General features: G+C 39.0%; 1 protein-coding gene across 4 annotated transcripts in view; it reads left to right on the top strand.

Annotated features, from left to right (window-relative positions):
- Positions 1 to 12,720, top strand: part of BTAF1 (B-TFIID TATA-box binding protein associated factor 1) — a 71,562-nt gene that overhangs the window by 57,760 nt on the left and 1,082 nt on the right. For 3 of the 4 annotated variants that reach the window (XM_058187885.1, XM_058187884.1, XM_058187886.1), the window contains 12 exons: positions 777 to 929; positions 1,299 to 1,420; positions 1,517 to 1,684; positions 1,834 to 1,911; positions 2,137 to 2,266; positions 3,046 to 3,187; positions 3,305 to 3,435; positions 4,735 to 4,860; positions 6,643 to 6,795; positions 8,531 to 8,742; positions 10,650 to 10,809; positions 11,271 to 11,441. In XM_058187885.1, coding sequence (XP_058043868.1) covers positions 777 to 929; positions 1,299 to 1,420; positions 1,517 to 1,684; positions 1,834 to 1,911; positions 2,137 to 2,266; positions 3,046 to 3,187; positions 3,305 to 3,435; positions 4,735 to 4,860; positions 6,643 to 6,795; positions 8,531 to 8,742; positions 10,650 to 10,809; positions 11,271 to 11,441 — 1,746 coding nt within the window. Of the gene's footprint in view, positions 1 to 776; positions 930 to 1,298; positions 1,421 to 1,516; positions 1,685 to 1,833; positions 1,912 to 2,136; positions 2,267 to 3,045; positions 3,188 to 3,304; positions 3,436 to 4,734; positions 4,861 to 6,642; positions 6,796 to 8,530; positions 8,743 to 10,649; positions 10,810 to 10,996; positions 11,123 to 11,270; positions 11,442 to 12,720 lie in introns of those variants that run through there. The other variant, XR_009155693.1, reaches the window with a different exon arrangement.

Below are 12,720 nucleotides of genomic sequence, written 5' to 3'. Positions count from 1 at the left end.
TTCGAGGCAGCTATGGTCTGATCCAAAGTTCGGACGGACCCCTGGGTGGGGGGATATCGGCGCAAACCCCGGAGGCATTGGTGATCACATGATCATGGAGATGCCACAGTTCTGCATTGTTCAAAGAGTTATTCATTTAGAGTTATCATTTTTTCAATTCTCCATCATTGCTTGGCCATTCAAAACACCCCTTCTTTCATTCTAAATTACAAGCTAGTCTGATAGTAAATTACTATGCAAGTTTGCTTTAATATTTGACTAATGTAAATTTGAGACTATGTGCATTTTACAAACTCTGAAAACAGCGTGACTTTAATTTGCCTTTTTAGCAGAAAGTAGATCATAATAAATACACTAATTGCACTTGGCCAAATAAAGTATACAATTTTGAACTTGTAAAGGCTCCCCTCGCACATATGTGCTAGTCGTTCTCGACTCTAAGGGCGGTGCTCATCTCCGTTTCAAAGCCGAAGAGCCAGGGCTGTCCAAAGACGTCTCTGTGGTCATGTGGCTGGCATGACTAAATGCCAAAGGCACACGGAACGCTGTTACCTTCCCACCAAAGGTGGTCCCTATTTTTTCTACTTGCATTTTTATGTGCTTTTGAACTGCTAGGTTGGCAGAAGCTGGGACAAATAATGGGAGCTCACCCCGTTACGCGGCACTAGGGATTCGAACCGCTATACTGCCAACCTTTCGATCGACAAGATCAGCGACTTAGCCACTGAACCACCGCATCCCTAATTTTGAACTTGTACTTCTATCTTTTCTTTCAGGCTGGTATTCCAGATCCACCAAATATGTCTGAAGATTTAATTAAAATAAAAGCCAAAGAGCGCCATTTCTTGGAACAATTATTGGATGGGAAAAAACTAGAAAATTATAAAATTCCGGTACCAATTAAAGCAGAACTCAGAAAATATCAGCAGGTAAGTTTTCATTTGCTAAACAAGTTTTCATTTGTTAAACAGTTTTGAGGCCTTTGCTCTCATCTATGTTTTTTTTTAATGTATCTATTATAAAACTTCTCCAGATAGGAAAGATGAAATGATCCATTTGAAGAAGAATGCTTTAGATTGGCAACTAAGTTGTTCACGTTTCATTGGTCTTTTTGAAATTTTCTATTTCTCAATTCATTTTCCAGTTGCCACATTTTAAATGGTCAAGATTATATAACTTGGAAACTGCTTCATGGTCTTTATTAAGAGTGAAAGGCATATGTAAATATAACAGTAAATAAAAGTCCAATATATATTTTTCAGCTCTCACATTATTAGGATCTTTGTCATATCTTACAGGAAGGTGTGAACTGGTTGGCTTTTCTCAACAAATACAAACTTCACGGTATCCTGTGTGATGATATGGGCTTAGGAAAAACCCTGCAGTCCATCTGTATTCTTGCAGGAGATCACTATCTCAGGTAGACTGCATTGTTATTCTGCTCAATATTTCTCCAAATGTTTTTTTCCCAGTACAATAAATAAATGAATGAATATTCTTCTATTGTTCTCCAAAGGGCCGAAGAATATGCAAGAACTAAGATGGCTGATAACATTCCACTCCCATCCTTAGTTGTGTGCCCGCCCACTCTGACAGGTCATTGGGTGGATGAAGTGGGCAAATTTTGTTCCAAGGAGTTTTTGAATCCTTTGCACTATACTGGCCCTCCAACCGAAAGGGCAAGGTAAGCAATGTATTTAAAAATGTTACTTTTGGTGGTTGGAAATGTTTCCTTTTCTTGGAATTATTTGAATTTTTAAAATCTTCTTTGTAGCTTGTAGGGTTTTATGCTCTATATAAAAGCCTAATTCATTTATGATTTGTCTCTTTCAGGTTACAACACCATGTAAAAAAACATAACCTAATTGTAGCTTCTTATGATGTTGTGAGAAATGACATTGATTTTTTCAGGTGAGAGCTATTTTTTTTTTAATTTTAGGTGTTTTATATGCTTTAAAACAAGCCTGTCAAACTGGTGGGCCAGGAGCCCGATATGCCCTGCGCAGGCCACGCCCACTCCAGCTCCATGAAGGCAAAAAACATTGTGATACATCACAATATGGCCCGCGATGCAAGCGGGTTTGACACTCCTGCTTTAAAACAACTAAAATCAATTAATGGCATCTTCTTTCCTAGAAATATTAAATTCAATTACTGTATTCTTGATGAAGGACATGTCATCAAAAATGGAAAAACAAAGCTATCAAAAGCTATAAAGCAGTTGGCTGCCAATTACAGAATAATACTCTCTGGGACACCAATCCAGGTAATCCATGTCTAAATAGGCTCATGGTAATGGAGAAATAGATTTTTCCGTTTCTAAAAACCACTTGTTTAATTCTGCCAAGGGTATGTATTGAGAGGCGAGATTACCTTCAAAACCTCGGGATCACATAGTGTAAGCATCTCTCATCAGAGGTTGCTGGATATCCACATATTTGATTGCCAAATTCTAGGCATGATGTTGATTACTAAGTATTGCTGTGCAAAGCATGTCAGCATGAATGAGATACCCCTCCTCAAGAGCTGGTAGAGCTCTTTGGGAAGTTTTTCCCAGCTCTGCACGCAGGGATGTGTACCAAGAATCATGGGCCACCTCAGTGGAACAACTGTCACTTACCCATGCAGGCAGTAAGGAAAATCTTTGAAACAGTTGTACCATTTTTTTTCCAGAGATTGTGGTGGCCTTTAAATTGTTGTAAAGGGATGTCTACCTTCTCATTACTATTCATTACTATATATTGGAGCATATGCACCAAGACAAATTCCTTATGTGTCCAATCACACTTGGCCAATAAAAAATTCTATTCTATTCATGCAGAGCGCTCCTTTCGGATGCTTTGATTTTATAGTTTGAATTTATGTGGACTAATTTTTTAATGCATGTCTCATGCCCAAGCAAAACATGTCAGAATAAAGAATATTTGTGGAATCAAACGGGCAGTCAATGATGACTTTCTCTATTTTGCAATAAATTCACTATAATTTTTACTGCAAATGGCCAATTTGCTATTGTTACATTTTTTTTCTATCTTTTTCTTTCAGAACAATGTCTTAGAATTGTGGTCACTATTTGATTTTCTTATGCCGGGATTTTTGGGTACTGAGCGTCAGTTTGCAGCTCGTTATGGCAAGCCCATATTGGCAAGTAGAGATGCTCGGAGCTCTAGTCGAGAACAGGAGGCAGGTAAGAAACACCGCCTAATAAAATTCCTTTCCTTTTGGAGGAAGTCATGAATCCTGCTCTTGATTTAATGGAAGAACGTTAGGTGTTTCGATAATGTTTTCTTATGGGCCTTTGTAGGTGTCCTTGCAATGGAGGCATTACACAGGCAAGTCCTGCCATTTTTATTACGAAGGATGAAAGAGGATGTATTGCAAGATCTTCCACCAAAAATCATTCAAGACTATTACTGTGTTCTCAGCCCCCTCCAGGCAAGTTACTTAATTTGAATCACATTGACATTTAAAACAGAAGAGAAGAATCACTTGTGGGTTTTCTCAAATCCTTTGCTTGCTCTAAATGGATCTTTCCCCATACTGTTGAAAGTGTGCTTGGCAACCATTTGCCTCTGAAGTCAAAATCTGCTATATTTATTGATTTAAAGGGTAAAAGTTTGCCCTGACCAGTCGTGTCCGATTTTAGGGCGTTGTTGTTCATCTCCATTTCATTGCCGAGACGCCACTGTTATCGGAAGATGCTTTCATGGTCATGTGTCTGTCATGACTATATGCCAAGGCACATGGAACACAAACCCAGTGTCTTAACTGCTAGGCCACTGTGCCCCTATTTACTGAAGCAGTTTGCCTCCAAAGATAGATTGAATCCATTATATTTTTCTGACAAATGGGGGCGGCTGTGATTTTTGTCCCTTCTTCCTTCTTTTTGCAGCCCCATACCTCATTTAAGAGTTTGATTGGGAGAATGGAGGGAATGTATGAAATAGAGATAGGTACCAGTAGCAAAAGTGATGCATTTTGTAAATGCAGCTTCTCTGCTGTTGGAAAATTGAAATGGCGATTCCCTGCATTGGCTTTTTCCTTGGAAATGCGGTAGTATTTTGATTGAAATGTGGTTTCACTGAATCCTACATGAAAGTAACCTGTAGGATACAATAGAAACATTTACAGTTTTAATTTAGCTTATTAGTGTCACTATACATGTTGATGTAGCATTTGGTTGCTAAACTAGGATTTGACATTTTGCTAGTGGGAGGATACAATCAGTTTAGCTTTTTAAAAGACTCATCCAACGACAGTTCATCTTTTTTGATGCAAACCAAAAATCCTCCTTGTAAAAACAATAGTCTGATAGAAAGTGGCATTTGTAGGATAGTTTAACTTTAATTTTAATAATTTAACTTTCTCTGCAAATAAAGGCAAAATATAAAGAGATTGTTAACCCATAGTATGCAAGTATTTCAAAGAGTAGAGATTGCTGCAAGTGTTAAAATACCAATTTGACCTTCCTTTTGTACAATTTAGCGGGTGCACATAATGCTGTTACCCCTTCCTTTCCCTGAAGAAACCCTCTGTGAATTGGGGGCTGAGAGTGAGTGACTGGCCCAAAGGCCCAAGCACCCTTTTGGCAGCACTCCCTCTGCCTGAAGGAGAAGGAAAAGGAGAACTCGTCTCCTGCTTTTTAGTCCAACCATCCTTAATCGCTACATCAACCTGGCTCCAATAACTGTAACTGTAAATAATACATACTGGTACATTTGTTTCTTTTGATAGGTTCAACTTTATGAAGATTTTGCCAAGTCTCGTGCCAAATGTGATGTTGATGAAACAGTTTCAGCAGCTTCACTCACTGAAGAGACTGAAAAACCAAAGCTTAAAGCTACAGGACACGTATTTCAGGTTGGAAATGCATCTGCTTATTTTGCTACCTAATGAGATGCAAAACCCCGAACTTCAGCCTGAGTGAAATTTCAACCTCTCAGCATAGACATATTTTCCCTACATAGCGCCCCTGTGCAGAGAAACATAGCTAATCTAACTTGCATCCTGGCCCTAATAGTGCAGATGGAAAGCCTTTGTAAGCTAAAAGTTCCTCAAGTTGGATTAAACCCTGACAGTTAAATTTAACCCTATTTTATCTTGCTAGTTGAACCAGATGAGGTTAGCTGATGGGTCTTAAACCTTAGGTGAGACTGGGAGCTGCTTATCCAGGCATGTGACAACAGACTCTGGTAGTTTGACCAGGTCGGACCATTGAAAGGTCCAATGGTTATGAAGCATCATAGAATGTGAAGAGCAGGACAAAGCGTCTACTGTGCCTTGTCCTATATCCAGTTGTCTTGACTCTGTCTTGTACTGGACTCAGATGGGAATTGAGAAGAGAGGATGAGGCTGACTCTGCACAACTCCCTCTCATTTAAATCCAAACTACATGTTCGTCTCGGCACCATTATCTATTTTTATACAGTGATCATGTGATGTGTTCCCTTTGGCTCCTCCTTGAGCCACCAATGCCATTAAGGGGGACTAACATTTAGGTCAGAAACTGCAAGATATTACATTTTCTGGATGGAGATAAGGTCTCCCTTGAACGGCAATGAGACTTCTAGACTCTTGGGGACAGTCTGGCTCCATAAAAGAAGGAAGTAAAAGAGGTAACTAAGTGTCCACCTTCTAAAATTCAGAAAAGGCAGTAACAGGTTTGAACTAAAGCTTTGAAGTTTGGTCATAAATATCTAACTTCTCCGTTTCACTACCAGTGGCTACTGATTTTGCTATTACTTCCACAGGTGTGATTTTGAAGCCTGTGAGCAGAGGGGAGGCTTGATTTCAAAAGATGATTATCAAGTTAAAGAGAGCTATTTTCATGAGATTTTTTTCCACTCTGAATGGCAGACTGACCCAACCTCATGAAAATAGCTTGAAACCTTTCATATTTAATGCAAAAGGCTTGACAAACATATTAAAATAAATGTAAAATTGAAGATTTAAAGATAAAATATATTTATAAATATGAGCTTTCAGAGCACCTATGAAAGAGAAAAAAGAAAAGCATCTTTTGACAGAATACTTCAAAAAGACATATTTAAACAAGAGACTTTTGCATGTGTGTATAAGTGTAAAATTGCTTAAAACTTCAGATTAATGCAGAAGCAGAACCAACCAAACAGGAATAAACCTGTTTGGAAAGAGCTCCTAGAAAAGATTTCCTACCAAATTGCTCAGCAACAAAACATCCAAAAAATATTTTTGTTAGCTATGAAAGCCATAAACACATCTATATATAGTAGCCTGTATCCTTAGAAAAAGAAACATACGGGATTAAGAAACATTTTTGATAAAGTAGTAAAACAGCTCACTGGAATTTCTAAGATTCTGAGCCAGTTAAGAACAAACTCAAATACAGGATGGAAAATAATGCCATGAGCAATAATTTACTCCCTCTGCTAAAATACCCCTCATTTAAAACTTCCAACAGCCTTTTTCTTTCTCAGTGTGAACTCTAGTTAATGATTAAAATCAACTGTGGCTGGCAATTGACAAACTACCCATCTCTTCTCATTTTTTGCAAAGAGTTTCACATTTAACAGCAGCATATTGTGTTCTGCCATGTAGGAAGTAAATGTACCTTGAAAATCTTATGCTTATTTCATTTCTTGTTTTGTTGCTTGTTTCTAAAAGGCACTGCAGTATTTAAGGAAATTGTGCAACCATCCAGCGCTAGTTTTAACTCCTCATCACCCAGAACATAAAAGGATCACGGAGAAGCTTGGAGCAGAGAATTCTTCTCTTCGTGACATCCAGCATGCACCTAAACTCTCTGCTTTAAAACAGGTGGACAAATCCTTGATGGTGTATTTGATTTACCAGACAAAGACTCTTCCAAATATATTCCAAGAGATACTTCTGCTAGCTTCTAGAACAGTGGTACCAAACTCGTGTCATCACAGCGTTGTCACATGACGTATCGTGACTTCCCCCCCTTCATTAATTGGGCATTGGCGTGGCCAGCGTGTGACGCATCCAGCCCATGGGCCGCAAGTTTGACAGCCCTGTTCTAGAACTTTCACCATGTACTAATTATTTGGTGGTTAAAAAGGAATATCTAGAAATGTTAAGATGAAACCATGGAGGAGGCAACATGAAGCATATCAAGTACATTTTTGTATGTGTAGCATTATGTATAACTAACAGAAAACTTTGTTGCCATCTTAAGTTTAAAGGTTCTTTTTTTAAGTGAGTCAAACTGTTTGTGCTACCAGTGGATTAAGAGTCTTGTTCCAGTTTTGCCATAGTAAATTTTTAGTTATTTAAAAATAGCAGCTAGGTTTCAGTTATTTGTGTTTGCCAAATTTGAAGAGATAATTTACTACTTGGTATAATTCTCAGCTAATATTTAGTATCAAAAATGCCAGACTTTGAGCCTGCTATATAAGATTCAGTGCAACTCTATTTCACAATTTGGTGTGGTAAAACATAAAGGTGTCCCTTTTTATTTGTCTATTTAGTCCAGTATTATTATTCTCATTTAGTTTTAAGTTTCTTTTTATCCCGCCTTTATTATTTTTATAAATAACTTAAGGCAATGAACATGCTTAATACTCCTCCTTCCTCCTATTTTTTTTTCTACATCTAACAACTCTGTGAGGTGGGTTGGGCTGAGAGGGACTGACTGGCCCAAGGTCACACAGCTGGTTTTCATTTAAACTAGTCTCTGGAACCTCACTGAAGCTGAGTTTTTTTTTTTTTAAATCTCCTGGTCCTTAAATACCAAGAATGTCAAGGGGAAAAAAACCACTGTCATTGAGTTACTATTCCACAATCACAATGTAACTGCAAGTGCCCTATAATACTTCAGATCTTGGACTGAGGCCAAGTGGCCAAATGTGTGACTTTGAGCCTTTTCCCTGTAAGCCAGGGGTGTCAAATTCAAAGCCCTTAGGCCGGATCAGGCCCGCGAGGTGCTTAGATCTGGGCCACCCTGGAAACAGCGAAAGACATTCTTGTTTCATCGCGCAGGACTGGCCTAATGGTTTTTAAATGGTTTTAAATGGGGTTTTTATTGGTTTTAAATGGTCCAGCCAACTTTGAATTTTTGCTTTTAAATTGGTTTTTAACTTTTATATTGATTTTTTTATTTTGGCTGTAAACCGCCCTGAATCCTTCGGGAGAAGGGCGGTATAGAAATTTAAATAATAAATAAAATAAATAAATAAATAAAAAACAGAGCCCAGGTGGGCTGTGTATGGCCCTCCTGAACTCCTCTTTCAGCTGCGGCGGCCTCCTGCAGCCCTTTGCCAGCAAAAATGGCCACATATGGGGTGCAGGACATCGAGCTGGCCACACCCACCCCGGACACGTCCACTCCCCCCCCCCCCCGGTCAAACACAACCCTGATGTGGCCCTCAATGGAATTGAGTTTGACACCATTGCGGTAAACCAAACCAAGCTCAAAATGAGCTAGAAATACAATAACCAGTATGTAAAAGTTTCTTGGATACTCTTGTGAAGAAAAGGCCTCGAGAAGCTGGCTGACTGATCTTTTTTGTTGTTGTTGTTGTTCTTTAAGCTATTACTTGACTGTGGCTTAGGAAATGGTGGCTCTCCAGAGAGCGGCACTGAAACGATAGTTGCCCAACACCGAATTCTCATCTTCTGTCAACTGAAGAGCATGCTGGACATAGTAGAACATGACCTTCTGAAGCCTCACTTACCCTCTGTTACCTACCTGCGATTAGATGGCAGCATACCGGCTGGTCAGAGACACTCAATCGTCTCACGGTAAAGCCAACATTGATTGTTTAGATCTACTCAAAGTTGTGTTTCCCCAGCTCCCTTTTTCACTGAAATAGATGTGATTTTGCTGTTCACCTGGGTAGAACATTAAAGTGTTCATCTTACCTGGCCCCTGTATATTATTTACCCTTTTCCATCAGCATATGTTCCATATGAACACTGGTATCTAATTGGGAAATCTTTCCTCCCTACTATCTAATGCGGTGGTAGGTTTCAAAATTTTTTACTGCCGGTTCTGTGGGTGTGGCTTGGTGGGCGTGGCAGAGGAAGGATACTGTAAAATCACCATTCCCACCCCACTCCAGAGGAAGGTTACTGCAAAATCCCCATTTCCTCCTGATCAGCTGGGACTCGGGAGGCAGAGAATAGATGGGGGCGGGGCCAGTCAGAATTTTTACTACCGGTTCTCCAAACTACTCAAAATTTCCACTACCGGTTCTCCAGAACTGGTCAGAACCTGCTGAAACCCACCTCTGATCTAATGTAAAGGAATGTATAGATGGGACCATTTATATGGAATGTGGATAAGACAAGTCTATACTCAGTACGAAACTTAATCTCGGGGACATCCAGATCTGTGGCTTCTTTGACTCCATATTTGAGATGTAGAGGTATTTCTTTCCCAAGAGGGCTAAAAAATGCTGCCTTAGGAAGAAAGAGCAACACATTCTTCGTTAAGAAAAAAACAAATCCCCACCTTCTCAGAAGGAAATCCAGCTGTGATCCTTCCCAGGGTGAGAAAACAGCCAGCAATGATATCCTTGAAACCTGCTGCTCAGCTCTTTGTAGTAACCCCTCATCACAACCAAGGCTTTCAGAGTGCAAGAGCTGTATTTGAAAAATAAAAGCTCTTCCAATAGAGGTAGACAAGCTGAGGCAGAAAAAATGTCATGTCCTCATGTTTTCCTGCTGAGAGAGCTTGGCTGAAATTTCATGAAGCTGACATTTAATTAAAAGTGAAAGATTGCCTTTAGCCGCCCATATGATGGTGGCACAAATCCTTGGTGGCAACTTCCAAACAGTTGAACGTATTTTATATCATTGCTACTAATCGACAATGGATTTGAGTGTCACTGGGTAAAATATCTTTTTAGAGAATTTCACTGTCTCTATTCTCAATTATCTTGGTTTTTTAAAACTAGTTTCCGGGGAAAGGGGTAATATTACTCAGCTTTGGAGGTGGTGGTGTTCCCTAGGTCTTCTAGGGCAGGTATAGGCAACCCCTGAGCTATTGACTTAATATGGTCCATGTTGGTTCCCCATATAACCTGAAAACTTTTAATTCACATCATTTGGCAGGAAAAAAATTTGGCAGGAAAAAAATTGATCAGCTATCAGTCAGAGAGCAAAACCTGTATATATACATATACATATACACATGTGTGTGTGTGTGTGTGTGTGTGTGTGTGTGTGTGTGTATATATATCTTATCGAAACTTCAAAAATCTTCTGTGGTGCCAGTTAATTTTTTTGAAAGCCTCATTACTACATTTGGGGACAGAGGTGATTGCTGGGAGGGAAATGCTAACCTTTCTTGACTCACCTGCCCAAAATTCTCTTATTCTTAATCTTCTGGATAGTCTTAGTTTTCTGGCTCTCTTCCATATATGAAAGTGCCCACTTAATTCTTCACTTATTTCAATAAACAGCTGTTAATCTTTCATTTCACAAGTGGAACTGTCATTAGAAACGATGCACTACAAAATAACCGAATGATTCAATTCCACCTTTATTTGTAGGATAGTATAATAACAGCAACCTGCTAGAACATCAGTGTTTTAGATTAGATGGGCTACAACTTAAGCATTGTAGCCAGCAACAGTAGGATAGAAATAGAGAAGTGACATCTTCATTTTCTCTGCAATCAATGTTGGGTTTATTTTAATTGACAGGTTTAACAATGACCCATCCATAGATGTGCTGTTGCTTACTACTCATGTTGGTGGACTGGGCCTTAACTTGACTGGAGCTGATACCGTGGTATTTGTTGAACATGATTGGAATCCAATGAAAGACCTCCAGGCAATGGATCGAGCACATCGTATTGGACAGGTAAAAAAGATTAACCCAGCTCATTTAAGATAAGTTGAATTAATCAAAGATTGCCTGAAATTTCTGAAACCAATGCCATATACATGGTGAATCATTTGGAACTTAGGGTTTTGTTTTTTTGTTTTTATTTTCTTTTAATTTGTTACTAAAATACTTTTATTTACAACATTATGTCATAAAATACTAGATCAAACCTGAAAGACTTTAGAGCAAAGACAGGAACTATATTTTACAAATGAAACACTCAAATGAAATGATGATTCTGAAAAATATTTAAGCACAGTTTGTTGTTCTTACTGCTTCTACATTCAAGGTTTGTATAAACGTCACATGTGTATCATTTATTTAATAATTCTTTGTTCCTCTAATTAGATGCCTTGTTTTGCTGTGTAATGATTTTTTTATAGCTGGCGTATATATACATTTCCATTAAATACACATAAATATTAACTATGTTGCAGAAACGTGTTGTTAATGTTTATCGCTTGATAACAAGGGGAACCTTGGAGGAAAAAATAATGGGTCTTCAAAAATTCAAAATGAATATTGCAAATACAGTGATCAGTCAAGAAAACACCAGTCTTCAGAGCATGGGAACAGATCAGCTTCTTGATCTCTTCACTCTGGATAAGGTAAGATACAGATTTTTGGGGCGACTGAATCCTGTATAACCTGTGCATGAAACTTGGGGAAGATCATCCATCAAGACGGGCTCCCATATCATCAGTATGGAAATTATACTCAGATATACATCTTGGGCCCAGGCCAGCAAAGTGATACACCAAGGTCTAGTCTTAATGTCTGGAGGCTATGTGGCTCTGGATGGGGAGTCAGACCCAATTGTCAGAGAGAGTGGGGGGAAGGAGGAGAGGAGAAGGATTATATGGATCTGGCGTTATTCCCTTTAGCCTTGGCTGCACTTCCCCATTTGAGATGGCTTTGCAACCTGGGAGTTGTCTCTGCACAGCTCCCTCTTATGTGCTAATTGCCTCATTTTTTTATTTTTTGTTTGGGCAGCCGACTAAATGGTTGCACGTGCTCTAGTAACCTTTGGCTGGACTGTTGCAATGTACTCTGCATACGTCTACCCTTAAAGACCGTTTGGAAGTTGCAGCAGATTCAGTGTAGCAGCATGGATAGTGATGGGCAGCCTCAGTATGAGACCGCTCTGTGTTCAAAACTGTAGGTGCTAGCAATTATCTTCCATGTGCAGTTCATGGTGCTGGTTATCCTGGCTTCATACCGTAAGGCCAGGTTATTAGAGGGACTGCTTTTCCTCAATAGTTTCTGCCCATCTCAAGATAGTGGGCAGAGTTGATACAGTTGTACCCCATCAATTAAACCAGATGTTAGAAAGAAGGAAGTGTTCTTATCTGTTGTACTGCTTGACCCCCTTGAAGATCCATGGTTCCCATCCTGTTGAAGTCCCAAATGTTGCTAAAAACCTGCATGTTCTTCTAGGGGTAGAGTAATTAGGCTCGGTTTGTGTTTTTGTAAGATATATAGTGTGCTCTCTCTGGACATATACAGTGTCTTCTGTTCTTGATATTATTACTCTTAAAGTATAAGCTGCCCACAGTTGCCCTGAAGTTAAGCAAATATTAAACCTAATAATTCTAATAAAATAAAGTTCATAATAGATCTAAAAATGAGCAACAAATAATGAGAGGTATTTTGTTTTTGATAACATTTATTTAATCATTTAAGTCACGGGTCTCCAGCCTTGGCAACTTTAAGACTTGTGGACTTCAACTCCCAGAATTCTGGGAGTTGAAGTCCACAAGTCTTAAAGTTGCCAAGGTTGGAGTCCCCTGTTTTAAGACATTCTCCACTGAAGTTTAAATGATTCCATTGAAATTTAAGGCATTCTCCATTGAAGAGTTGCTTATCACTAAGACCGTTATGACAAGG

This window comes from Ahaetulla prasina, chromosome 6 (genome assembly GCF_028640845.1).
Source record: "Ahaetulla prasina isolate Xishuangbanna chromosome 6, ASM2864084v1, whole genome shotgun sequence".
Classification (NCBI taxonomy): Eukaryota; Metazoa; Chordata; class Lepidosauria; order Squamata; family Colubridae; genus Ahaetulla; species Ahaetulla prasina.
The sequence above is the reverse complement of the archived record's forward strand: the minus strand, read 5'-3'. Positions and strand labels throughout refer to the sequence as shown.